The sequence below is a fragment of the Falco cherrug genome, chromosome 5, assembly GCF_023634085.1.
Source record: "Falco cherrug isolate bFalChe1 chromosome 5, bFalChe1.pri, whole genome shotgun sequence".
Taxonomy (NCBI): domain Eukaryota; kingdom Metazoa; phylum Chordata; class Aves; order Falconiformes; family Falconidae; genus Falco; species Falco cherrug.
The window spans coordinates 72041961-72066676 of record NC_073701.1 but is presented as its reverse complement, the minus strand read 5'-3'; the positions used below and the strand labels follow the sequence as shown (position 1 = coordinate 72066676).

The window sequence follows — 24716 nt, the reverse complement described above, 5'->3', positions numbered from 1 at the left end:
TGGAGGCGAGGGGACTGGGGGCAGGAGGGGCCATGCTGCGCTCCCCGGGGGGCTGCTGCAGCATTGGGGCTGTGGAGGGGACCGGCTCATTCCTGGGGGCCTGCAGCTGTGGGGGGAGCCCCCCCAAGGAGGCTGGGGGGGTGGGTGCTGCCACTGTGCAGGGGGACAGGATGGACTCAGAGGCTTCATGGCTGGAGGTGCTCACCCCAGCAGCCCCATCTCCCCCATGCCCCCATCAGCCCCCCACAGCCTCCCCCCGCCCCATTCATCCCGTTGACCCCCCCCACCTCACGGGCCCCACAAGCATTTGCCCCCCCATGCTCCCCCAACCCCATTCACCTCCTAGCATCGCTATCCCCTGCGACAGCGGCTGGCCAGGGTCACAGCTGGTCCCCGCTCCTGTGGCCCCTGTGCTGGCTTTGCTCATGCAGGGGGGGCAGCTTCTCCCCCAGCCCTGAGGCTCAGCTGCGTCACCCCCCGTGGCTGGAGTCCCCTGGGCACAGGGCCAGGGTGGTGCTGGGCACACCCCAGATACCCACCCATGGTCCGCAGCTGTGGCCTGGCCCCTGGCCCCCCAAGAAGCGGTGAGGATGTGCGGGGAGTCCTTGGGGCGTGGGCTGGAGCATGTGCAGGGGGGGCCAAGCCGGCTGGTTGTGGGGTCAGACAGAGTCTCTGGCCGTCTGTGGGGCTGGAGGGGGGTGCAGAAGCAGGAGACACGATGCCTGCCCCCTTACTCCAGGTAAATGTCCTCTGTGGGGCAAGCGTACTCCAGGTGCTCCTGGTAATATTCCTGAAATGCTCGTCTGCAAGGAAGAGCACATTGGGCAGCTCAGAGCTGGGCTGTGGCCCGGAGCCCCGCACCCAAACCCCCTGCACCCCAGGCCTGGCACAGCCAGGCTCCCTGCGCCCACACCCTGGCATAGCCAGCCCAGCTACACTGAGACCCCCTGCACCCCCAGACCGGGCACAGACCCCTGCTGCACCCAGACCTGCAGGACCCAGACCCCTGGCACCCCCACCCATGGCAGAGCCAGCCCCCCTGCACCCAGCGCACCAGCACAGCCAGCCTGGCTACACCCAGACCCCCAGCAGCGAGCCCTCCTGTGCCCCCAGCCCTAGCACAGCCAGGCCTCTGGCACCCAGCCCTGCTGCACCCCCAGCCCTGGCACAACCAGCCCTACACTGTGCCCCACGCAGCCGCACCCATCCCTGTCCCCATCTTACCCGACGCATTCGGCGACGTGCCGCATGGATTCCTGGGAGACGAAGACGTGGCAGGCGAAGCGGCTCAGCACCGGGTGCTTGGTGATGAACCCGAAGTAGCTGCAGGGAGAGGCAGGGTGAAGCGGGGGGGACACCTCACTCCTGCCCTGTGGGGCAGCCCAGTGGACCTGGGGGGCTCTGTGGAGGGGATGCCTGGGGCTGGGGCAACCATGGTGGGGTGGGGACCAAGCAGGGGGGCCTGGTGTGGCACCACAGTAGTGTGATGCCCCAGGGAGGGGATGGAGGGGGCAGTCCCTTGGGGCTGGGAGCAGCCAGGAGGCTGTGGGAGGAGGGGGTCTCACCAGCTGTTCCGGGGGTGGCACCCACAGAAGGAGATGTTCTTCATCTGGAAGAAGTGGCTGCAGCGCTCAAACTGGAAGAGAAAGGTCAGCCGAGGTATGGGAGCCTGGCTCACAGCAGGGCAGGCACCCGCTCCTCCCCCAGCCCACCCGTGCCCCTCACCTCCTCTTCCCGGCTGTACTCGGTGACAGTCAGGATGAGCTTGATGCCCTGCAGTGTGATCTCCAGGTCGCAGCTGGCCGGCGGGCGCAGGTGCACTGTCAGCTTCCTGGTGGTGGCAATCTGGGGGCAAGGCAGGGTGAGCATGTGAGGGCAGAGCTTACGCTGGCATGGGGATGAGGAGGGGGTCCAAGCTGCCATGCCCCCTCCCTCATGCTCACCTTCTGCATGGCGGCGCAGAGGATGCCGTTGCCTTGGTGGTACGGCACCTCCACCGAGCCCAGGAACTGCACATTGAACCGCTCCACCCAGCATGGGTTCCTCTTCAGGCCTGCGCAGGGAAGCGGACGAGGAAACAGTGCCCCAAGCCCCCCCATGTCCCCCACGACCCCCCACAGCCCCAGGGACCCCGCAGACTCCTACCAATGGCATCCCTGGCCTGGCCAACAACCTCATGGGCATAGAAGGCGGGGAAGATGCCCCTCTCCCCCGTTCGCATGTTGTAGCCCCGGTACCAGTAGTCATCCTCCTCCAGCTCCACCAGGATGGGGTCATCCACGTCCAGCTCCAGCTCGTCCTCATGGCGTGGGATGAACCTGGGGGGGATGGCCAGAAGGAAGATGCGGACAGGGAGGGGCAGAGCCGCAGGAGAGGGGGCCCTGCGAGACCCCCCTGCTCATGGCCAGGGCCGGCATGGCCGGGCTCGCTGCTCACCTGAAGACGGCCCGGTGGGTTTGCTCCCGCTCCTCCCCGTTCACCATGCAGGAGAACAGCCCAAAGGACTCCGTGCCTGCAGAGGAGAGGGCTGCCGTGGGGCCAGGGGGCACCCCCTGCCTCTACCCACCCCAGGGGGCTGCAGAACCCTTGAGGCGAGGGGAGCAGGGAGCAGATGGCCATCACCCATGGACCCAGGCCTCTCCTTGGGGGGCCACATCTGAGCCCCTGGCCCTGTGCCCCCCACCCAGCAACCCAAGGCACTGAGGACCCCACAGGGCGCTGATGTGAAGGCATGTTGGGCAAAACCTCACAGCCCCACGGGGAGAGCTGACAGCCTTCGGGTCCAGGCCTACACTCCCTACAGCTGCTCTGCCCCTGTCCCACCTCCCATGCCATGCCACACAGGGATGGTGCCATCCACGGCCAGGATGGCTGAGGCAAGACAGCAGAGGGCAGCCAGCTGGCCGACAGCACACAGAGCAGCCCAGGACAGCACGGCATGGCATAGCACAGCACGGCATGGTGCAGCACAGCACGGCGTGGGTCACTTACTGGAGGAGCGGGAGGTGCTGTTGACGAAAACATTGAGGAACTTCTTGGAGAACTGCAGGTCGGCCTCAGGGGACGAATCCTCGGAGGAGCTGTGGGCATCAGGGGCCACCAGCCCATCCCCAAAGGCCGCCTCGTCCTCCAGGTCGCAGCGATCGCAGGCGCGGAGCAGGTCGCTGTCGTCGCTCAGCACCGAGGTGCAGCGCCGCAGGCTCACCAGCTCCAGCTGCGTGTGCTCGTCCACAACCAGCGTGTACTTCACCGAATCGTAGGCCAGGGACTCGTCCAGTGCCCGTGGCTCCAGCGCCCCGGGAGCAGGTGGCAACTCCCCCCCCAAGCTTCCCCGCAGCGGGTCCTCGGAGAAGGGGGAGCCCTTCAGGTAGGGCACCTCGTCCTCGTCTGTGGAGTAGGCCATGGTGAAGCCACGGTTGGTCTTGGCGGTGGAGACATCCAGGGCAGGCGGGCCAGTGTCGGGGCTCTGCCCCTGGGGCGCTAACCGGACATCGTCGATCATGTCATCGGCCTCCAGGACCCCCGAGTCCAGGTCCCTGTTGACAGCCCAGTCCTCTGGGCCGGTGGCTGGTGGCACCGCGGTGGCATGGTGCTCCTCAGCGGTGGCCTCGGTGCCGGGGGAGGTGCGCAGGGAGGCACGGGGTGGCCCAGGGCGGCAACCAAAGGTGGCCAGGACCTCAGAGGCGCCCAGCCTGTCGAGGGTGACAGGGCGCCCCGGGAAGACGGGTGCAATGGTGTCGTTGGTGGGGTTGCTCAGGAAGAGGAAGGGGCCCGGCTCGTCAGCGGGCAGCTCGGGCAGCGGCTCCATCCCAGCTCCCAGGGCCCGCTCGTCCTCGGCGCGCTGGAGGGAGCTGCGCAGTGTCTCCATGTCCACCAGCTCAATAGTGCGCTGGCAGTGGGGCAGGGCAGCCGGCTCCCCCGTGCCCACTGGCGAGTCCCGCGAGCCAGGCTCCCCATCCAACGCCTCACTTAGGATCTCAGGCTCCAAGTCGGAGGCCGGGGAGATGGTGTCACAGAGCGAGTGGGTCTGCTGGAAGCACTCATCTGGGCACTTGATGGGGTAGGAGCCCTCTGAGATCATCTTGTTGACAAGGTTGCTGAGCAGCCAGGGTGAGTCCGAGTCCTCACTCAGGTCAGGCTCTGACTCCGAGTCGGAGTCATACTCGCTGTTGTCCTCCTCATCTGCCTCGGGCATCAGCTTGGGCCCCACAGGCAGGTAGAAGGAGCGCCGGATGCTCTCCAGGCTGTGGTCTGGGTCGATCTTCAGGTCCAGGGGGCTGGAGGTGGAGACATCTGTCTGGCCCACAGGCGCGGAGGAGTCCACTGGGTTCAGGCTGTCATAGTAGCCCTCCATCTTCAGCTCCGCCAGGCTCTCCCGCCTTACCATGCTGCGTTCCGGGAGCTCTCTCTCCAGGGTCTCCTCCTCCTCCTCCTTGCCTTTGTCCAGCAGCAAGGAGTCCTTGATGCCCATCAGACCGGGGGCCTCCAGCTCTGTCTCCAGCTCAGCCTCCGAGGTGGGCGAGCTGGCCTCCTCGATGGAGTTGGTGAGGTGGGAGGACCTGCCGCTGCTGCTGTCGCTGCTCAGGTCCAGTTCCGTCTCAGAGATGGAGGAGATCATGTTGCTGACCAGGCGCCCCCCAGCAAAGGCTGCCTCGATCTCCCCCTCCACGTCCGAGTCAGAGCCGGGCGAGCTGAGGTCTTCACTGTGCCGGCTGCCGGGCAGGAAGGGCTTGGTGGTCCTGCTGGTGAGGTCAGCCTCGATGCCAGGGTCTGAGGAGGGCGAGGTGGTCTCCGAGGAGCCTGAGGGGTGCCCGCGCACGCTGGCCGCCCGGCCAGACTGGGGGCCCTCCCCATCGGAGCTGAGCGGCTCCGCTGGCCCCACAGGGCACATGTAGGTGCCCATCAGCCGGGCGCCCTGCCCGTTGTGCCGCTCGGCGACGGCCCTGGCTGCCAGCTCCTCCTGGGACTGCAGGGAGCCAGGCTGCTTGCCGGGGGCCGTGGGGGACCCCAGGCTCCCAGCCCCCAGGGCACCCCTTTCGCCGGGTGCCGGCCTCTCCCAGCCACCAGCCGCTTCGTGCTTTGGTGGGGCAGGGCAGCCATCGGCAGCCGTGGTGGCCTGGGGCAGTGAGCCTGCGTCGGGGCCGGTGGGGGGGGCAGGAGGAGCCGCAGGCCCTGTTGGAGAGAGAGATGGTTTAGGAGGCAGCTGGCAGAGGCGCGACGGGGAGTGCGGTGCTCGGAGCGCAGAGGAGATGATATTCATGTTATAATCTTCCCCGGCTCTCGGGGGCGATGGGTTACCATGTGCCAGGGACTCGTGGCTGTTGCCTTGCGAGTCAAAGGGGGAGGGCTGCAGCAAGGCGGGGGCCTGCCCAGCCCCGCTGGGGCTCGGCCCCTTCGGGCTCTCCAGGCAGGGTCCATCCTGGATGCAGGCGTGGGGAGATGAGTGTCCTGCAAGGGAAGGCAGAGCCCCACATCAGCTCTCTGCCCCTGTGCCAGGGCCAAAACCCACCAGGCTTTAACCAAAGGGCTGCAGGGACCCCCCAGCCCAGTGTCACACTCTGGACTGGTTCCCCATGCTCACCAGTGTGTGAGGAAGAGGAGGAGGAGGAGTGGAGAAGGGCGTCCTGCCAGGTGGTACGGTGAGCAGGCGGTGCGAAGCTGCCGTTGTTGTTCAGGGAGTCCTGGGGAAAAAGCAGAGCCAGGGTGGGTGGGCGAGCCCCGGGGAGGGGACTGGGGGGGACTGGGGGGGGGGGTGGGTAGCCGAGCCCTAAGGCACATTTGGGGATGCAGCAAGGCAGGAGAGCTGGTGTGCCCAGCAGGGGCTGCGCAGGGACACCAAACACGGCTGGGCCCGCCCGGGGATGCCCCTCGGCACAGCTCAGTGCTCCCCAGTGGCTTGGCAGCACCCAGGCCACGTGCCCAGGAGCTTATCCAGATTAGGGCCGCAACGTCCCCAGCTCCCCTGCCCAGCCAGATGCATGCCCGGCAGCACCTGCCACAGAGCGGGACCAAGGGATGGCACGCTGCCCGTCCCACAGGGCCCTGGGGACAACACCTGGCAGGGGACATGCCAGCACGGGTGCTGATGCCACAGGACCCCCAGCATGAGGCCCTGCCGCACCCTGCCTCCCAGAGAGCGGAGCCCAACCCCCACAGGTAGGACCCTTCTGCCTCCCCCAAAGAGCTGCCAGCCCCGTGGTGCAGGCAGGAGCGGGCACGGCCAGGGCTGCCCGTCCGGCATGGCGGCAGCTGTGGATTAGTCCTGGCGGGAAGTGCAGGCAGCAATAATCCTGCCGAGCAGGAGATTAGGGAGTGGGGCTGGCGCCATGTGCCACAGGGCATGCACAAGCATGGTGGTGGGGACCCAGCACAGTGGGGAGGGTCGGGCATCGCACAGGCTGTGCCACAGCCCCAGGGATGGGTGCTGGGGAGGGACGGGGAAGGGTGCTGGGAGGGGACGGGTCCCAAGGACCAGGGTCTTGCCTCCTCCTGGGGCCAGTGCAAACAGGACAAAGCAAGGGTTACCGGGATTTGCACCCTAGGCACACTGGTGGGGGCTAAATCCAGCCATCACCAGGGTCTTCGCTCACATCCCAGCAGATGATGGACCAGGGTGGCTGGTGGGATCCAGCTTTGCCGGTGCATCCCACCAGGGTGCAGTGAGTCAGGGCTGGGAGAGTCTGAGGGTGAGCCCTGGGGCTTTGTCACCCTCCTGTGCCAGCCCGGCCAAGTCCCACAGCCCCCACAGCCCCAGCAGCATGCGGTGCCCTCCCAGGAGGGGGGGCCGAGAATCCCGAAAGCCCCCCAGCACCATGGCAACGCAGCCGGATGCAGGCAGCACCACACGCAGCTTCCCACACACTGCGGTGGTGCAGCAGCTCGGGGCCAGCACCGCACACGCGTGCGCATGGGGACACAGGGACCCCCACACACCCCGGGGGAGCCCCCAAGCCCAGCTCCAGGGATGGAAAAGGAGGGACACAGAATGCACGAGCACCTATGCACGCATGCACACACCAGTGCACACGCACGTGCGATGCACAGGGCCAGCACACGACACCTACTGTGTCCACAGCCAGCAGCTGCCCACACCCCTCCAGCACTCACAGACACCCCAGACACCCCGCTCGCCCTGGGGACCCCTGGATCCTCCGGGACCCTCAGGCCAGGGCCTGGCAGGGGGAGTGCAGGGGCCACGCACAGACACATCTCCAACGCCCTCAGCTCAGCCCCGCCACTGCAGAGCTGGCGTCGTTTTGCCCTTCTCTGCTCCTGCTGGTGCTCACCACCCTGGGGTTGGTGCAGTCCTCAGCCCCTCTACTCTGGGCAGAGCCCACCTCTGTGGGACCCCTTCCCATGCTGCACCCCAGAGCCCTGCTCCTCCTCTGCCAGCCCGGCGGCATGGGGGGCAGAGACCCTGGGGGCAGGGGGTGCTGACAGCCCTCCCAGCTGCCCCCGCCCTCACCTGGGTGCCTGGGGCTGTCAGGTTGAGGGTGGTGGGTCGGTGCTTCTGCGTCTCTTCCAGGGCAGGTGAGGGGATGGGTGAGGCTGAAGGGGATGGTGGTGCTTCCAGCTCGTTGCCCTCCTCCTCCTCCTCTTCTTCTTCCTCCTCCTCCTCATTGTCGTCGATCATCTCGAACTCTTGGAAGTCATCCTGGAAGGTGCAGACGGGGTGCGGCTGCTCGCCGCGCTCCAACACCAGGCAGTCCTGGGGATGCAGCACTGAGTTAACAGCCATGACACTCAAACTCATCCTGGCCATGGCCCCGTTCCCCAGGCTGGCACGCTGCAGCGGTGTGACCCTCCCCAGCAGCTCTGCCGGCACTGGGCTGGAAGCACCTCCAACTCCTGCCCCAACAGGATGAGGGTCTCCAAGAGAAAAGTGCCAGGGCCCCCTCCTGGCTCTGCCAGCACCCTGCCTCTCTTGGCCTCAACACCCAGCACAATCTCACCCGCAAGCCTGCCTGGCCCCTGCCCGTTTCCCTAGCACTTCTCCCCCGAAGCTGGGCAGAGCTGAGTAAACAGGAGCCACTGGAGCCACGGGAGTGCAGTGGCAGGCAGGCACCCAGCTGGTGGGGCCAGCATAGGGCTGGCTGCTGAGCCACCCATGCTCCCTTCAGCCACTCCATGGGGCTTAGCCAGAGGTGGTGGGAGACCACAGGTGTCCAGCCATGCCAGGGGTTCCTGGGCTCAGAACCCTGCCTGCGCTCTGCACCGCATCCCCTCAGTGCCCTGACACAGGGGGCCCTGCACCTTCTGCTCCTGGAGGGCCTTTGCCGGGTCAATGTCCCCACCCAGTCCCCACCAAAACTCTGTGCAGCCACCGCATCCCGGGGCACGGGGGGGGGCTCGGCACGCTCAGCTCCTGCACCTTCTCATAGTGGTCCGAGTCGTAGTTCAGCCCAATGCCGCAGTCATCCGTGATCTCCGACAGATCCTCATCGTCAAACTCCTCCAGGCTGATGTCCTGGGGGGGCCTGGGGAGAGGGACGGGGATGTCAGGGCAGGGGCCACACGATGACAGACCTCAGGGAAATGCCTCCCGTTTTCCCCACAGCATCAGGAGGGCCCGGAGAGTTGAGCAGCACTGCAGGCACACACTGGCATTGTACCACCATCACCCCAAGGTGCCAGCATGGGCGCACCAGCTGGGCAGCACTGCAGGGACGTGCTGGCCTAAGACCATCAGCCAGGGCACCGGCACCAGCCACACCGACATGGCACACTCTGACCAGCAGCACCGGGCCCAGGACCCTGAGCCACAGCCCAGTGCCCTGCCCCATGCCGGGAGCCAGGCAAGGCCAGAGACGACGGGGAGGGCGATAGCCACAGCAGTGCCCGGGGTGGCCGCCCTCAGTGCCACGCTGCTCCCGCCCGGCTCGCTGCAAACTGCCCGGATTTACCACCGGCCTCACAATGGGGCGGTGAGAGCCCTGTGTGGCTCAGGGCCATGCAGCCATGGGTTGCCCCTGGCTGAGTGGAGATGCTGAGACCACCACCATGGTGGGCAGCACATCCCCCAAATTTCGTGCCCGGCAAAACCCCTTGAGCCAAACCCAAGGCACATGCTGGAGGATGGGCAGCGAGGGGACAGTTGCTGCCACTGGCAGCTTGGGGGTGACCCGTGCTGCAGGGCTGCTTCCCAGGCCTTGGGGGTTTATTTTAGGTGTAACCTTTATTTTACGCCTAACCCCATGCAGGCAGGGATGGGGATGGCAAGGCAGGATCTGTGCCCTGACACCCCAGCCTTGCCCACGCTGCCTCCCTGCCTGTCCCACAGGCAGCGCCAGGGCTGCCCCTGCCCGGGGTAAGGGCACTCCGAGAAACCAAGCCCAGCCTTTCCTTGGGAACCGGGGTGTCATGGAAACCAGCGGTTTCTGCAGGGAAAGGGAAGGGGAAAAAAAAAAAAAAAGAAAAGAAAAAAAGGAAAAAGACAACTCTTGGCAGGATTTGGTGTCAGAAAACGGAAACCAAACGTTTCTGGTGGCTCTGTAAGGTGGGAGGTGCGGCAGCGCCCGGGAGCTGGCAGGGACCCTCTGCCCACCCCCACAGCATCGGGGGACACCCAGGGCCCCCCACAGCCCGGCAGCACCCCAGGAAGGGCCAGGGCAGGTGGGGCTCCTCCTGCAGGAGCAGGTCTGGGTTCTCACTGGGGCCTTGCTGGGGCCCAGCCCCGGGACCCAGCTGGCAGCAGGAGCAGACCCCCACAGGGTAGGGGGGTCACAGCCTCCATAGCCACAGCTGCCTCCTGGGCTGCCACCCTCCCTTTGCCCTGAGCTCCCTTTTTCCATCCCCTGGCCCCAGCACGGAGGCTGGGCACTTACTCCCATTTCACAGGGAGAAAGATTTCCCCTAATCACATAATTCCCAGAAGTAGGCCATTGAGACTGCATCAAATATTCGCAGATTTGTGGCGAAATCATCAGAGCCAGCGGTGGGACCATGGCCGTGGCCTGCAGTGGGGCACAGGTCTGGGCCAAACCCCAGACCCCAGCCAGGGGTAGGGCAGCAGGTCCCTCAAAGCGGTGGGGGCCAAAGCCTGTGTCCGCAGCCCAAGAGAACATTGGGGGCTGCTCTCCTGCAGGGGCAGAACCCTCCTGCTGCCAGACTGCTGGGACCTGCCGCCCTCCCTGAGGTGAGCAGGGCTCTCAGGGGTCCCTCAGCCACCTGGGCAGAGGAAGGAACAGCACGGCCATGGGTCCTCCTGGGATGGAGACTTGCTGGGGTCCTGCAAACCCCCAGGCCAGGCTCTGCTCCCATGCCCCTGGACCCTCCTCACCCAGTGGACAAACTCCTCCACCATCCCCCATCCCAGCTGAGGGGACATGCACACCGGGCCAGCATGGCACAGCGGTCCTGCCCCACACAGGGCTCCTGCCTGCATCCAGCCAGGCTCCAGCTGTCCAGGGATGCTGTCCCCCCTCAGTGGGGAGCGACCGCCGCGACAAACTACGGCTGAAATTTCTAGGTCACAGCACTACTGAGCTGGGGCAGGCACAGTGGGATGGGGCTGCCAGCGAGAGCCAGCCCAGCCCCACAGCCACCCCAAGGGGACCCTTGGGGACCTTGGCCATAGCCCCGCTCCAGCCAGAGAAGGTGCAGCACCATTGCTGTGGGTGCAAGGACACAGTAAGAGCACCCCAGACACACTGGTGACGAGCAGCAGGCAGGAAGGATGGTGTCCATCCCCACAATGGCTGCATGGGACACCATGGCCAGCCACAGTGATGTGGGTGGGAAGCACCTGAGTAAGGTTCCAGAGCTGAAGTGGAGCCAAAGCAGTGGTTTGGGGAGGGAGGAGCTCTCCCCAGCCCCACACATGGAGAGGGTGGTCAGGAACAACAGGAGGCAGCAGGACGCCCTACCACAGGGTATGCAGGGACCCAGCACCCCACTGCGCACCCCAGGCCAGCCTCGCCACCCCAGCTTTGACATGTCCTGAGCCAGGACAGGCTGGAGGAGGGGAGGGCCAGGAGCTGGAACCCAAATGGGGCATCACCCACCCCTGAGGCACAGGGAGCAGGGTGGTGCAGGGATGGGGAGCAGGGTACACAGTGGGGTGCACACCTGCACGCACACCAGTGTTTGCATGGGGGCTGGGCTTCCCGAGGAGGGAGTGACAGCCCAGCAGGCCACAGAAAGATTGAGTTTCCTCATTATTTTCAGACCAGCTCCCTGGACAGTTTGCCCCGGCAGTGGTGCTGCAATGGCTTCTCCCACAGGGATGGGCCAGGGACCCAGCCAGCAGATGTGCCCTCACCCCACTCACTGACCCCCAGCTGCTCCCAAGGCAGGGAAGGTCACAAGGTCAGTGAGGACCCTCAGGGGCCTGGTCCCAGCCAGCATCCCCCATTCCAAACCTTTGACTGGCACCCAGGGTTCCCAATGGCCAGACCTGCAGCCATCCCCCGTGGGGCTGGTGCCCTGGACCAGGAGACAAGAGCTGCTTCACAGGAGCCCTGCTGAGGCCCCGCAGCATGTGCACCATGGCCTTTCCACAGTGATCTCTCCCCACCACATCACCTTGACCGGCTTCTCCTTCCCCTCCTGGAGTGTCAGGGGATCCCACCCTGGTCACCAACCTCACCAACCCCCGGGCTGGGCACAACCTCCCCACAGGCCTCCTTGAAAAGGGCACAATCCAGATGCAGCCCCTGCTAGGCTGGGCATGCTGGTGCTGTGCCCTGGTGCTGGTGATAGCCTGGGCCTCACTCTCCCTCACCAGGCCCTGCCAGGCTCTGGGGACCCGCAGGTGCTCAGTGAGACCCAGGTGCACTCACTGCCCTGCAGATTTGACCCTCTTCCCTGGGCTGGTGCAGGGGTGCTGCGCCCACTCCCCAGGCTGCCTCCTTCCCCGGGGGGGAAGGGTGGATCTGGGTCAGGCTGGGGGTCCTGGAGGGTCTGCCCTCACCTGCCTCTCACTGCCCTGGCTGGGACACATCCCTGGCAGCAAAGCGCACAGACCTGCCGGGGCCAGCTCTGACCCTGCACAGCAGGGCTTGGGGGCTGAACGGGGAGCACTGTGAGGAGGACACAGCTGAGACACCCAGAGATTTGCCCACATCCCAGGAGAGAGGTGGGAAGGAGCTGGGCAGCCACAGCAGAGGCCGTGTGCTCCAGTCCCTGCACCACCACAAGCCGGGACGCCCCAGGGTCCCACTGTGCAGCGTGGCTGGGGAAGGGGAAGGGAAGGGGACGCCCGGGGAAGGGGACGTGAGACTTGCCCAGTGTGGGCCAGAACCAACCAAGGGCACATCCCCCACGCCCACTAGACCCCAGCCCCCTGGTTCCACAGCTTCCGCACGCCCAGATAGATGCCCCCCGCCGCCATCTCCCACCCTTCGCCACCCCACAGCCCCCTGCCGAGCCAGCCCATCCCGTGCCCAGCTCCCGTCCAGCCCCACGGCCCCGCACCCCACTGCTCGCCCAGGGACCCCAGCCCGGAGGGGGTCCTGCCAAGGTCAGGGCAAGGTGCGAGGAAGCGGGGTGATGGCCCCGCCGCGTCCCCCTCCCCGCTGCCCGGGGAATGCGCCAGGACGGCCCGGCCGGTGGCAGGTGGCCCGCGGTCCTGCGGCCCCGGCTCCCGCGGGACCTGCGGTAAGGTGACCCGCCACCGGCAGCGCCGGGCGCTGGCGCAGCTCCCTCGGGGGCTGGCGGAGGGGGGGACACGGCCCTCGGCACGCACCGGCCTTTCGCCCGCCTCTGGCCCGGGGCGCACCGAGCCCCGGCGGGGGCCGCCTGCGAGCCCCGGGGGCCGAACGACCCCTTCTCCCGGGGGCGCCGGACCCTGCGGGGCCCAATCCCGGCGCCGGCATCCAGCATCCCCGGCCGCGGCCGGGGCCGCTGCGGCGCCTCGGGAGAGACAAAGAGGCGGCGGCGGCGGCTCCCCCCGCGCGGCGGGATGCGGCGGCACCGGGCACGGCCGGGCCGGGGCGGGGGGGCCCTCAGCCCTAGAAGGGCTCTGCCCCTCCGTGAGGAGGGGGAGACGGAGGAGACCCCCGAACCCCAGCACCGCCCCCCCACCGGGCCCGGGAGGGAGCGGATGGGGCCGCTCCGAGGAAGGGGGGAAGCACTGCGTCGTTATTGCCCGGGCCGGGCCCGCAGCAGCGGGAGGGCAGCGCGGCCCCGGCATCCCAAGGTGAACGGGCGGGGGAGCGGCGGGGGCCCGGGCCCGCCATGCCGCCGCCCCCCCCCCCGGGCCCCGGGCCCCTCCGGCGCGGCCCGCAGCGGGCAAGCCCCCCGCAGCGGCGGGCCCCGGGCATCCCGCCCCCCCTCCCCGCGCTCCGGGCCGGGCTCACCTGCAGCCGGGCGGGGAGAGCGAGTGGAAGGTGGAAAGCGAGAACATCTCGGCGCGATCCGCCATCTTCTCCCGGCCGGGGCTGCGCCGGACTGCGGAGCTGCGCGGGGAGCGCGGGCAGCGCGGCCGGGCGGGGCGCGGGGGCGGGAGCCGCGCTGTGGCGGGGGGGCGGCGGGGGACGGAGCCCTACAGCGAGGGAGGGGCCGGAGGGGGAGGGGAGGGGGGCGGGGGGCCTGTAGGGAGGGAGGCGGGAGGTATGGGAGGGGATGAGGTGGTATAGGGAGGGGGGCGGGGGGGCTATAGGGAGGAGATGGGAGGTGGTATAGGGAGGAGATGGGCGGTGGGAGGGGACCGGGGGTGCTATAAACGAGGGGCGGTATAGGGAGGAGTTAGTATGAGAGGGATCGGGCGGGGGTATGGGAGGGGATGGGGTGATACAGGGAGGAGTATGGGAGGGGATGGGGGTGATACAGGGAGGGGACGAGGGCTATAGGAGAGGGCGGGGTGTGTAGGGAAGGCTGCGGGCGGTGGTATACGGAGTGGGTCGCGGCGTGGTACAGAGACGAGATGGGGGTGAAATAGGAAGGGGATCAGGCGGTTATGGGAAGGGATGGACGTAGTATAGGGAGGGGATGGTATGGGAGGGGAGCGGGGAAGCTATAGGGACGGCATGGGGGTATGGGAGGGGGCAGGGTGTGGGGGGAGGGGAGCGGGCAGTGGTAGAGGGAGGGTCAGGGGAGGGTATAGGCAGAGGGTGACCAGAGGGGAGCGGGGAGGAGATGGGGGTCTCCAAGGAGGGGAGGGGGGCTGGGGGCAGCAGGAATGGCCGAACGAAGGGGGGGGGGGGGGGGGGGGCGCCGGTCGGTGGTCTCTAGGGAGGGCAGGGGTCTGTGCAGAGAGGGGTGAAAGGCTGTATGGAGGGGAGCAGAGAGGGGCTGTGTAGGGAGGGGAGCAGGGGGAGGCTGTATAGGGGGAGAGCAGGAAAGTGCTGGTGGATCCTAGAGAGGGGGCTGGGGCCGTATGGGGGGAGCAGAAGGAGTGGGGGGCTGCGCAGGGATTGTATGGGGGGAGCAGAGAGCGGGTGGTACATGGGGGTACCGCGGAAATGCAGAGGGCTGCGCGGGGAGGGGCAGAGCTGCACGGCGGGCTCTGCGGAGCCCTGTAGGGAGGGGTAGGGGGAGGTATGGGAGAGATGCAGGGGGTTGCACAGGGACGTGCAGGGAACCGCGCAGGGCAGCGCAGGGGGGCACGGGGGCGATGGGGGAGGGGCAGGACGGGTCAGGGGCTCTGCAGGGAGGTGTGAGAGGGGTCAGGGAGCCGTACGGCGAGGCGGAGGCGGCTCAAGCCCGACCCGAGCCGGCGGAGGCGGCCCGGGGCCGCGCGGCGGGAGCTGTCCGGTGCCCGGTGCTGAAGGCCCGGAGCTGTCCGGTGCTGGCGGGCAGGGGACGTTGGGGGATCCAGGGGGTCACGGAGGCTCCCGCTTTGGGAGCAGAGAGCATTGGGGGTACAAGAGATGGTGGAGGCCAACGAGGCAGTGGGGCGTTGCGGAGGGTGTACGGGGAGAGCAGATGTGCGTGCTTTGGGAAACTGGTGGAGGGGGGGTCCAGGAGGAGGGGGGCTACGCGCACTGGGGGTACACGCACTGGGGTGGGAGGTGCAGTGGATGCTCAGGAGGCTTTTGGGGTTCTGTGCATTGAGGGGACTGGGGGGACAAGAGCGGGTGAGGGGGTTCTAGAAGTTGCAAGGGGCCCTGCAGGACCTGGGCAAGGGAGCATCCCTGCACTGAGGTGCAAGAGGGTACAGCGGGGTGGCTCAGGGGCAGTGGGAACACTGCACCATGGGAGCTGGAAAGTAGGGGAGGGCACAGAGAGAGGGGGACAGGGCAGCAGGGGAGGTCTGCACACGGGGGGGCACAGGAGGCCATCGGGGACAGTAGGTGTTTGGGGGCCCATGCAGCAGGCAACAGAATGCGGGGGGGGCGGAGCTGTTGCGGGCCATGAGGACCTGGAGTTGTTGGGGGAATCCTTGCACTGGGGAACAAATCACATTGGTGGGGCGCAAAGGCAGTGGGGAATGGTAACAACTGTGACCCTAGCCCCTCTCCACAGCTCCTTGGTCTGTGCTTGGGAATGGCTCATGGCAAGTCTGGGCCATGCTCCCCTCACACCACCACCACCCCCGCCAGCCATCCCATCACCCTGTGCCAGGCCCTGGGCACCCACCGTACAGTTCCCCTTCCCCAACCATTCCTCGCAGCCCTGGGCTTGGGTGGAGGGCATGGACAAGCACCACTACCCTCTGCCCACCCCCACACCATCCCAGGGGCTAGTGGATCCTTCAGTGCGCCCCCCCTGCACCTCACTGCTTATGCTGGCCCTGGAAAGGTGCTGAGCCCCGTGGGGTCCTGCAGCTCCTCCTGGCCCCCTCCATCCCACCAGGTCTTGGCTACCCATCCTACCAGGTCCTAGCCACTCACCCACCCACACACCTCCCCAGCTGCTTGGGGAGCCCCAGGCAAGCCCAAGGCCAGCTTTGTGCCACCAGAGTGTGCACAGGGGGACAGCCGTCCAGCTGGCACCCTGCAACCCCAGCCCTTGGAGAGACGCTGGCCCTGACTCTCCACCCACTCACCCCAGGGGTGCTTGGGGGTGCAGGGGAAATGGCCTCCCCAGATATCCGTGCAGACAAAAGCCCCCAGCTCACATGCAGAGCGGACCCACTTGGGAAATGGCTGAGGGCAGTCAGCTGAGCCTTAGGGTTTTTTTTCATCCATTCCCAGATGCAGGCAGCAGCTGCCCATCACATAGAATACTGGGCAGCCACCACCTATCCCACCACAAACAGGCAGCTCCCATCCCACTGGCCTTGCGTGGTGCAGACAGACACCCCTGCTCTGCGCTGGGTGCCTGGTCAGGAGTGGGTGCCCCTTTCCAGCTGCACAGTGGGGCTGTGCCCATAGAATGGCAGCAGTGCACCTACAGCGAGCCTACTGCCCACCTGTGGCTTCCCTGGGGGAGATGCTTTCCTGGGACAGGGCTGTTACCTCCCAGGAATCACCCGTGGTCTGTGGTTGGAAGCAACAGGCACGGCAGGCTGCCAGGTGCAGTGGCTGGGGAAGGGCTGACTCTGTGGCATGGCCTGGCACGGCCCTTCTAGCACCCTGAGATATGGGCTCCTGGGGAGGGCGCTGGCAGAGGAGAAGCCGTCCCCAGCAAAGCTCATACTGGACAACACAGCAAGTGAGGGGCTCAGCAGTGCCCCATTAGTCGTGTGGGTTCAGAGCCAGGAGCAGAGACTCCTGGGCAGAGCAGGAGCCACAGCCGTTCCCCTTTCACTGGCCACTCCTGCTGCCCCCAGCTCCCCACAGGCCTTTTCCCTCCTGGCATCCCCTGGCACGGGGCTCTGGCACCACACGTGGGGGCTGTGGCAGTTGCTGCCAGGTGCACAGGGCCAGGCAGGGCCCAGGAGCCCCGTCTCTGCCAGGCTCCCAGAGAGGGCAGAGGAGCAGCCCAGGTGACAGCCCCTGCCTCTTGGCCCTCTGGCCACAGGCCCATGTTGGCTCCACGGGTAAGCCCTGCCCCAGCCCCTGCCTCCTCTGCCCAGCTGGGCTGCCCCACAGACTCCCCAGCCCTGCCCTGTCTCTCTCCCTGGGCAGGATCAGTCAGCCACAACAGCGGCTTAGGGGACCTGCCCGCCAGCTAGCTGGCAGCAGGCAGATGGCACAGCAGCACAGATGCCTCCGGCCCCCCAAATCTCCCCCCGCTGCCACTGACTCATCTGCTGCCACAGCAGCAGCCCCAAGCCCTCCAGCTCTGCCCACAGCACTATTGTGCTCCACTCCTGGCACAGCTCATGGCCCTGGCTAGCACCGAGTATGGGGAGAGGATGCAATCCTAGCTCAGGGTTGAGCACTGCTGCCCATCGCTGCCAAGCCAGCCCCTCCTGCGCCCCTTCCCCAGGACACCATGCCCCACAAGAGGAGAGCTTGGAGTTTCCCCAGGGCTGGCACCCCCCTCCCTTCTGCAGCCTGCCCCTTCCACTGGCACAGAAAGGGTGGCAAAGGGCAACTATGGGTGCCCTGACCTCAGCACCAAGGCTCCAGCACCCACCAGATCAGCCGATCCCAGGCACAGATGCCATCAGTCCCCAGCTTTTATTGTGCAGCAAAGGGCAGGGGGTGGGCAGCCATCCATGGGGTGGATACAGGGCAGCAGCTGTCAGTGGGGCAGCCGTGTCCCCATTGCTCTTGGCTGTGCTGTCACAGCCTGGGTGAGGGGTGGCAGTGAGGGGACTCTGGGAACACCTGTGAGCCCTCACGAGCTCGAGTCCCCCTTGGCCAGAAGAAGGTCCAGGTAGGCCCCAGAGATCAGGTCTTCCTCCTCAATCCCCAGCTCCTTCATCAGCTGGTGGGCCACACGCTCACCATCCTCCACAGTCTGCTCCTCAGTCAGGACCACCTGTGGGCACAGGGAGGGTGAGCCCCGGGGTGCCCTGAGGCTGGCACACTCGCCCCAGCCATGCCCCACTCACCTCCAGCTCCACGAAGTCCCCCAGCCCCTCCACACTATCCAGGTGCACCCGGGTCTGTCCCACGAGGTAGAGGAGACGCTCCTTCCTCACCACACCCAGCACGCCCAGCGCCTGAGTCAGCACTGCCTGCGCACCAAGAAAGGAGCTGCCTGCAGCTGGCAGCCACCCCGGGAAGGGGCAGCCACAGCAGCAGGCCGTGCTGGGTGGTAAAGCTGAGGGCTTCCCCCAGTGAGGCCCCGGCCAGGCCACAGGTGCCAGACACCCCAAGCAGCCCTGTGGTGGGGAGCAGCCAGCACCCCTGGGCACACTGTCCCAGAGGGGCCCCCAGCGCTCACCTCCAGGCCATCAGGGTCATCCGTGGGGGTGATGGTGAAGTGGGAGAGCTTGGGGCCGGCAGTGTCGGGGCGCTCATAGAAGATCAGCTCTCCCCGCCCATCCTAGGAAGGCAGCAGGGACAGGGAGGAACAGGCAGGGGTGGGCAGGGCATGGCAGGGACAAAGAGGATGGGGGGGGGGAGGCAGACGGCGGGAGGCGGGGCAGGGCCAGGGGCAGTCAGGGCCAGGCAGGCCGGGCCATCCCCACAGACCTTCAGGCCCGAGCACCCCCAACTGCTGCCCGGGCACCCCCCACCCGAGGCCTGATAACGGCCCCGGCCCCGCACTCACCGGTGTGCGGCGCAGCTTGAGGCGGCCCCGCGGGACGCGGAAGAAGGTGTCGGCCTGGACCAGGCCCTGTCCCTGTGCCTGTCCCTGTCCCTGTGCCCGGGCCGCTCCTCCCAGCCGCTCAGCCGCGCCCCGCGCCGCCGCCAGCGCCCGCAGCCGCGCCTTCACCTCCACGTTCCGCCGCATCCCCGCCGCTCAAGCCCATTGGCTCCGCTTCGTGATGTCATCGCCGGGCGCGCTTTGCCATTGGGCCGGCAGGCGCTCCGCCCCGCCCCGACGGGCGGTGGAGCCATGGCGGCGGCGGGACGGGGCAGCGGGGTCGCGGCCGGGGCTGTGCCCGCCGTCACCCGCCTGCAGGCCTACGCCTGGTGCCGGGAGTTCCTCGCCGGTTCCTGGAAGCTCATCGGGCCCGAGGAGTTCAGCATCGGGCCCGTCAGGTAGGAGCCGGAAGCGGGGGCCGCACCTGCCCGCCGGTGCGGTGACCCGGCCCCTCCCGGTGTCCTCGCCCCGGGTTCCCCTGAGCCACCCGGTGTCCCTGTCCTGTCCCCCGCAGTGTCCTGTCCTACCCTCCCCGGTGGCCTTGTCTGCCCTCGACTGGTGGCCCTGTCCGCCCCCCAGTGGCCTTTCCTCCCCCCAGTTCCCCTGTCGGGTGCCACAGTCTCCCCCCAAGTCGCGTCGCCCCCAGTGCCCCTGTTTCCCCCTTATCCGGTAGCCCAGTCCCCCCTCCCCCTGTCTCCCAGTTGTTCCCCTGACCAGTAACCCAGTCTCCCACCTCAGTGTCCCCCAGTTGTCCCCCCGACTGGTGGCCCTGTTTCCAGCCAGGTGCCCCAGTTGTCCCTGCAACGGTGTCCCAGTCCTACCCCTGATGCCCCCACCCAGATGCCCCAGCCCTCTCCCAGTCATGTTCCTACCCCGGGTGCCCCAGTTGCCCCCCAACCTTGCCCTGCAGTGGCACCCCTGCAGCCCCTGACCAGCCTGTACTTGCAGCGGGGGGCTCAGCAACCTGCTGTTCAAGTGCACGCTGCCGGAGCACATCCTCAGCGTGGGGGACGAGCCCCGGCAGGTGCTGCTGCGCGTCTATGGGGCCATCCTGCAGGTGAGCATGGCCAGCACCGGACCCCCTGACCAGCAGCCCCCCACGACCAGCAGCCCTTGGATGGCTGCAGGGCTTAGGGCTCTGCCAGTGTCTTCCTCCTGGCCTGGGCCTGGCAGCTGCTGCGGGGCTGCAGGACCAGGGCAGCTGCCGGGGCTCACTGCCTGCGTCCGCAGGGCGTGGACTCGCTGGTGCTGGAGAGTGTGATGTTTGCCATCCTGGCTGAGCGGGCACTGGGGCCACGGCTCTACGGTGTCTTCCCCCAGGGGCGGCTGGAGCAATACATTCCGGTATGGGACAGGCTTTCCCCTCACTCCAGGCAGCTACCGACCACAGGAAGAGACATGACACGGTGCTTTTTGTGCCGCCAAGGGCAGGGCCGGCACCCCAGGGCCGGCACGCCACTCACTTCACTGCTGTGTCCCACCCCAGAGCCGACGTCTGCGGACTGAGGACCTGCGAGACCCTGACATCTCCAAGGAGATTGCGGTGAAGATGTCCCGGTTCCACGGCATGGTGATGCCCTTCAACAAGGAGCCCAAATGGCTCTTTGGGACCATGGAGTGGTGAGGGCAGCTGCAGGCTTCTGGATCACCTCAGCCCCCAAAATCCTACGGGGTCCAGAGCACAGGGATGTTTCCCAGCTGGCTGCCAGCAGGGCCCACAGGAACAGGGTGTGGAGCCTCAGTAGCCCCGGCTCTGCACTGGGCTGGCGAGAGAGGGGCTGTGGTGGAGTGGCAGTGTCCAGGGATGTCTGTCCCACTGCAGCGCTGTCTCTTGTACTCCAGGTACCTGAAGCAGATTTCGGAGCTCACCTTCCCCGAGGAAGAGCAGCTGAAGAAGTTCAACCACCTCAAGACTTATAACCTGCAGGAAGAGATGAAGAGCCTCAGGTGAAGCTGAGCTGCCCACTGGCATGGCACAGGGCAAGGGCTGACCCCGTTTCACTGCCAGCCTCCTCACAGGGAGCCTGGGGTGACTCAGCTTCTCTGGAAACTGGTCTCTTCTGTTCCATGTCCTGAGAGGGAGCCTTCCACTCTGGGGAACGGCTCTCAGAGGGGTCCCTGTGTCCCCAGGGCAGGGTTTCTCCCAGTTTTCTTGAGCTCCGCATCCCAACTGTGTCCGTAGCTCTGTCCACCCATGGGCTGCAGCAACAGTGGTGGTCCCTGTGACCCTGCAGCTGGTGGGTGAGGGCCGGCAGGTCCTGCCCCTGCTGAGGTGTCTGTCCCCTGAACTGCAGGGAGCTGCTGGAGTCCACCCCCTCGCCGGTGGTCTTCTGCCACAATGACGTCCAGGAAGGTGAGTGCAGTGGGCAGGCAGCTGCTTCTCCTTGCAAAGGCCTCATCCTGGACCTGGAGCTGCTCTCCCTGCCTGCCTACCCCTGGGCACAGGCTCGGCCTCCTGCCCCTGCCTGCAGCTGCCCCCCAGCCCTGACAGAGCTGGTGGGTTCCCCCCCAGCCACCCCTGAGCCAACCCCGTGTCTGCACAGGGAACATCCTGCTGCTGGCTGGGCGCGAGGCTTCCTCCTCTGACAAGCTTATGCTCATTGACTTTGAGTATAGCAGCTACAACTACCGGTGGGTCTGGGGGCTGCTGGGCTGAGCCCCATGCCAGGGTCCCTGCGGCAGCTGCTGCAGAGGCCAGTCTCCTGCTTGTGAGAGGCTGGGGCCCTGCTCACCCTCCCCTTTCTCCAGGGGCTTCGACATCGGCAACCATTTCTGCGAGTGGGTTTACAACTACACCCATGATTCCTGGCCGTTCTTTAAGGCTTCCCCAGAGAACTACCCCAGCCGGCAGCAGCAGGTAGAGCTGCCTCGTCCCTCGGCAGCAGACATAGGGTGCTCCCAGCAAGGGGGAGCCTCGTGGAGGCTGGCAGGGATGTACCAGATGTGTCAGTGCCAGTCTGCAGCATCCCAGCCTGCTCTGTCCCTCTTCCAGCTGCATTTCATCCGGCACTACCTCTCAGAGGACTCGGGGCGACGCGGGGACACCACACACAAGGAGCAGGCCCACATTGAAGAAGAAATGCTCACAGAGATCAACCGGTGAGGGGCATGCCGGGGTGGGGTGGGGGGTGTCCCTGTGGCTGTAGGGGACGTCCTAGGGGCACATCTCCTTGTTCCTGCTGCACAGAGAGTGCAGCATCCCCAAAATCATCCTTGTCTGTCTCCCTCCCTCCTGCTCACTGTTGGTGTGGGGCATGGATGGGGGGTGGCCAGTGGGGCTGACTGCTGCTCTCCATCAGGTTTGCTCTGGCCTCTCACTTCTTCTGGGGCCTGTGGTCCATTCTGCAGGCGAAGATCTCCACCATCGAGTTCGGGTACCTGGTGAGCACTGCCTCTGAGTGCTGGAAGGGCCATGAATTGGGCCCTGGGGTTCCTTGCACGTCACCCCTTCTCTGATGCTGGGAGCGGGGGAGGTGGGCTGGGGGCGTCAGAGGACACAGGCTGTCCCTGACAACTCTTTCCTGCTACAGGACTATGCGCAGAGCCGCTTCGAAGCCTACTTCCAGCACAAGGCACAGTGTTCCTGAGAGCAGCTGCCCCAGCCCTGCCTGTGCCCACCTCAACTCCGCAGCCTCCCTCTGCCACACCCTGGCAACACCCGTGCTATGGGGCAGGCCAGGGATGCAGTGTCCCCTCCCAGGCGGCCTGCCCTCCAGCCTGGGCTGCCCAGACAGGTGATAGAACGGTTCAGGGGGCCAGTGTCTGCCCCTGCTCCCCAGGGCTATGCAGCAGAGCTGGGGGAGAGGTGGGTCTGCCCTAGTGCATGCCTCCTGGAGAAGGGGACATCGTGCTCGGAGAGGTGGCGCATCAGCCACGGGGCTGTGTCTTTGCCATGGCTCGTGTGCAGGCGGCCCCTGACAGAGTGGAGAGGCTGCTGGCAGCGCCCTGTCCCTGCCTGACCCTGTGGCTGCCCCATCACTGCCACTGTGGCTGCCCCCTCGCTGCCTTTGGCACAGCCCCTCTGTGGTGGCTTGTCCCTTGTCTCCGCACTGCTGGCACTGAGCAGGGCTTGAGCTGCAGGTCCTGGCTGGTGGGAGCCTCCTGCCCTTGCCAGCAGCAGGCGGGCAGGCACAGCCTGGACCAGAGAGACACGGATGGCTTGGCTGTCCTGCCAGCCCCTTGCACAGCCCTGCTTGGAGCTGTGGCCCTGCAAGTTGAGAGGGGTGCAGGCAGGGATGCTGAGAGCCCCCAGGGTGCTGCTGGGGGCCAAGGGGTGTAGGGGACCTATGCTTGCATCTCATTCTCCCCTGACAGCTTTCCCCAGACCCCTGGGGTTAAGGCAGGACCTGCCTGGCTTCCCTGTGGCTCTGGGCTGCTGGGATGGGGCAGAGGGCTGCTCCTTCCTTCCCCTCCCGACAGCAGAATGTAAACTGTCCTCAGACCAATAAACGCTGCGGTTGGTGCACGGTACCTGCTTGCTCTCTACAGGTGGCCCTGCTGCCACCACCTCCCTACTCGCCAGGGGCTTGCCACAGCCCCGGGCCGTCCCAGACTATTGCAGCAGAAGTGAGGCTGCCCCACAGCAGCATGCGCTGATCCTCTCCCCAGACCCCTCTGCTGGTGCCAGGGGGTCTGCAGGAGCTGTGGCTTGGGATGGGCAGTGGGTGCCACAGCTTATGTTGGCCCAGGGCCAAGCTGGGAGGGTACATCGGGCACAGGCTGCAACGGGATGCAGGAGACCAAGGCTGTACCCCCTCCTCACCCATGCTCCTCGCCCCGCACTGTAGGGTACGTGCCACCCCCCACCCTGCCCCTGTGGCCAGCCAGGAGGGTCTCACCCGTGGCAGCAGCTCTGGTTTGTGCTATGGCAGAGGTGCTGCCCCATCTCCTCCCACCTGCGCTGCTCACAGCCTCCAGTTACTCCGTCTGCATCTTGGGGTGATTGCTGGTGCTGTCCTGCCCCCCGCAGCCCCACCGGTGAGAGCTGATGCTCGGGGAGGAAGCAGGCAAGTGTGGGTTCGCTGCTGGCCCGCTCCTCTGCCCAATGATCTCTTTCCCCCAGAACAGCTTCTCCACAGGCACCTTCCCCGCTGGCAGCAGTGGGGGCTTGTGGCTTCACCTTCCTTCCCCTGCGCCCCCTGACCAGGTCTGTGCCACGCTGCCTTCTGCCTGGCCCCGGCTGCCCTGACCAGGGTCTGCCCCCCTGGAGCTGAGCATGGGGGGCCAGGGCCCAGCAATCCCCCCCCATGCTTACCCAGCTCCTCTTTCACCCACATACCGGCTATTTATAGCCCAGTGGCTGGTGGCCGGCAGGCAGCTGTGGGAGCTCCCTCCACATGGGCCACCTGGCCCGGGACCCTCTCTCAGAGCTGGGGGGGGGGGGCAGAGGCCGCAGAGGTGTCACCCTGAAGCTGCACAGGGTGTCCTGAGCCCTGGCCGTGGCGGGCACTGGGCGCACACCTGAGCACATGTGCGGGTGCAGCAGGGGTCACGCACATGTGTGCCCCTCCTGTACCCCTGCCAGCACTGGGGTCACAGCCCTTGGCCTGGGATGGGGGCTGCCGGGGGGGACCACGCTGCACTGGAGTCTCCTCCAGATGCCCTTCCAGCTGCAGGCAGCTGCCTCCGGTAGAGCGAACCGGGAGGGGAAGGTCAAGCCCCCCGGGCACGGCAGGCAGCGGGCACTCCTCTGTCTGCCCTTGCCCAGCGCTGCCCTGTGCCGCTGCTGTGGCACGGCAGGAGCTGGCCCCGTACGGCCCCGGGGAGCGGGACAGGATCCGGCCCCGTAGGGCCCCGGGGAACGGAACGGGCCCTGTACAGCCCAGCCCCGCGCCCGGACCCCCGGGCCAGCCCCCAGGCACACTGCCCGCGGCAGAGCGGGGAGGAGAGCCCCTGCCCTTGGGGTGCGGGGCTGGGGCGACGGGCTGCTCTCGGGGTACCGGCCCCTGCCTGCGGGGGCCAGTCCCTGCCTGGGGTGCGGGTCTGTCCCTGGGGTGCCACTCCTTTCCCGGGGTGCCAGTCCCTTTTCCCGGGGTACCGGCCCTTTCCCGGGGTGCCGGCCCCGTTCCCGGGATGTTTGTCCCTTTCCCGGAGTGCCGGCCCTTTCCCCGCGCTGCCGGTCTCTTTCCCCGAGGTGCCGGTCCCTATCCCGGGTTGCCGGTTCCTTTCCCCGGCGTCCGGGGTGCCGT

General features: G+C 66.9%; 3 protein-coding genes across 5 annotated transcripts; 1 reads left to right on the top strand and 2 right to left on the bottom strand.

Moving 5' to 3' along the window:
- Window positions 1-304: 304 nt before the first annotated feature.
- On the bottom strand, window positions 305-13467 carry MAPK8IP2 (mitogen-activated protein kinase 8 interacting protein 2). 2 transcript variants are annotated; one of them, XM_055712872.1, is made up of 13 exons: window positions 13299-13467; window positions 8372-8477; window positions 7466-7708; window positions 5582-5681; window positions 5299-5448; window positions 2992-5172; window positions 2437-2512; window positions 2146-2318; window positions 1944-2053; window positions 1726-1845; window positions 1566-1636; window positions 1225-1323; window positions 305-803 (listed from the first exon to the last, which is right to left on the bottom strand). In XM_055712872.1, the coding sequence occupies exons 1-13, from the start codon at window positions 13361-13363 to the stop codon at window positions 731-733; spliced, it is 3567 nt and encodes a 1188-aa protein (XP_055568847.1). In that variant the 5' UTR covers window positions 13364-13467; the 3' UTR covers window positions 305-730. The 2 variants fall into 2 exon arrangements, with proteins under 2 accessions (XP_055568847.1, XP_055568846.1); XM_055712871.1 differs by having other exon boundaries at window positions 2992-5448.
- A 3964-nt stretch (window positions 13468-17431) lies between these two features.
- Window positions 17432-18700, bottom strand: LOC114017021 (uncharacterized). Of its 2 annotated transcripts, XM_055712529.1 has the most exons (4): window positions 18493-18698; window positions 18163-18264; window positions 17828-17953; window positions 17432-17754 (listed from the first exon to the last, which is right to left on the bottom strand). In XM_055712529.1, exons 1-4 carry the CDS (start codon window positions 18673-18675, stop codon window positions 17611-17613), a joined length of 555 nt encoding a protein of 184 aa, XP_055568504.1. In that variant the 5' UTR covers window positions 18676-18698; the 3' UTR covers window positions 17432-17610. The 2 variants fall into 2 exon arrangements, with proteins under 2 accessions (XP_055568504.1, XP_055568505.1); XM_055712530.1 differs by lacking the exon at window positions 18163-18264 and having other exon boundaries at window positions 18493-18700.
- A 50-nt stretch (window positions 18701-18750) lies between these two features.
- Window positions 18751-22998, top strand: CHKB (choline kinase beta). Its single transcript, XM_027811423.2, has 11 exons — window positions 18751-18926; window positions 19477-19585; window positions 19759-19872; window positions 20015-20148; window positions 20371-20475; window positions 20823-20881; window positions 21072-21159; window positions 21277-21385; window positions 21521-21627; window positions 21828-21909; window positions 22059-22998. Exons 1-11 carry the CDS (start codon window positions 18781-18783, stop codon window positions 22113-22115), a joined length of 1110 nt encoding a protein of 369 aa, XP_027667224.2. The 5' UTR covers window positions 18751-18780; the 3' UTR covers window positions 22116-22998.
- The last annotated feature ends 1718 nt before the right edge of the window (window positions 22999-24716 follow it).

Coding starts and splice junctions, on each gene's coding strand:
- MAPK8IP2 (XM_055712871.1), bottom strand. CDS start 13,363: ATGGCGGATCGCGCCGAGATGTTCTCGCTTTCCACCTTCCACTCGCTC. Junction 7,709..8,371: donor ACTCGGACCACTATGAGAAG/GTGCAGGAGCTG, acceptor CTGCATCCCCAG/GACTGCCTGGTGTTGGAGCG. Junction 5,682..7,465: donor TGACAGCCCCAGGCACCCAG/GTGAGGGCGGGG, acceptor CTTTTTCCCCAG/GACTCCCTGAACAACAACGG.
- LOC114017021 (XM_055712529.1), bottom strand. CDS start 18,675: ATGCGGCGGAACGTGGAGGTGAAGGCGCGGCTGCGGGCGCTGGCGGCG. Junction 18,265..18,492: donor TCAAGCTGCGCCGCACACCG/GTGAGTGCGGGG, acceptor CTGCCTTCCTAG/GATGGGCGGGGAGAGCTGAT. Junction 17,755..17,827: donor GGGACTTCGTGGAGCTGGAG/GTGAGTGGGGCA, acceptor CTGTGCCCACAG/GTGGTCCTGACTGAGGAGCA.
- CHKB (XM_027811423.2), top strand. CDS start 18,781: ATGGCGGCGGCGGGACGGGGCAGCGGGGTCGCGGCCGGGGCTGTGCCC. Junction 20,882..21,071: donor CCACAATGACGTCCAGGAAG/GTGAGTGCAGTG, acceptor GTGTCTGCACAG/GGAACATCCTGCTGCTGGCT. Junction 21,160..21,276: donor TATAGCAGCTACAACTACCG/GTGGGTCTGGGG, acceptor CCCTTTCTCCAG/GGGCTTCGACATCGGCAACC.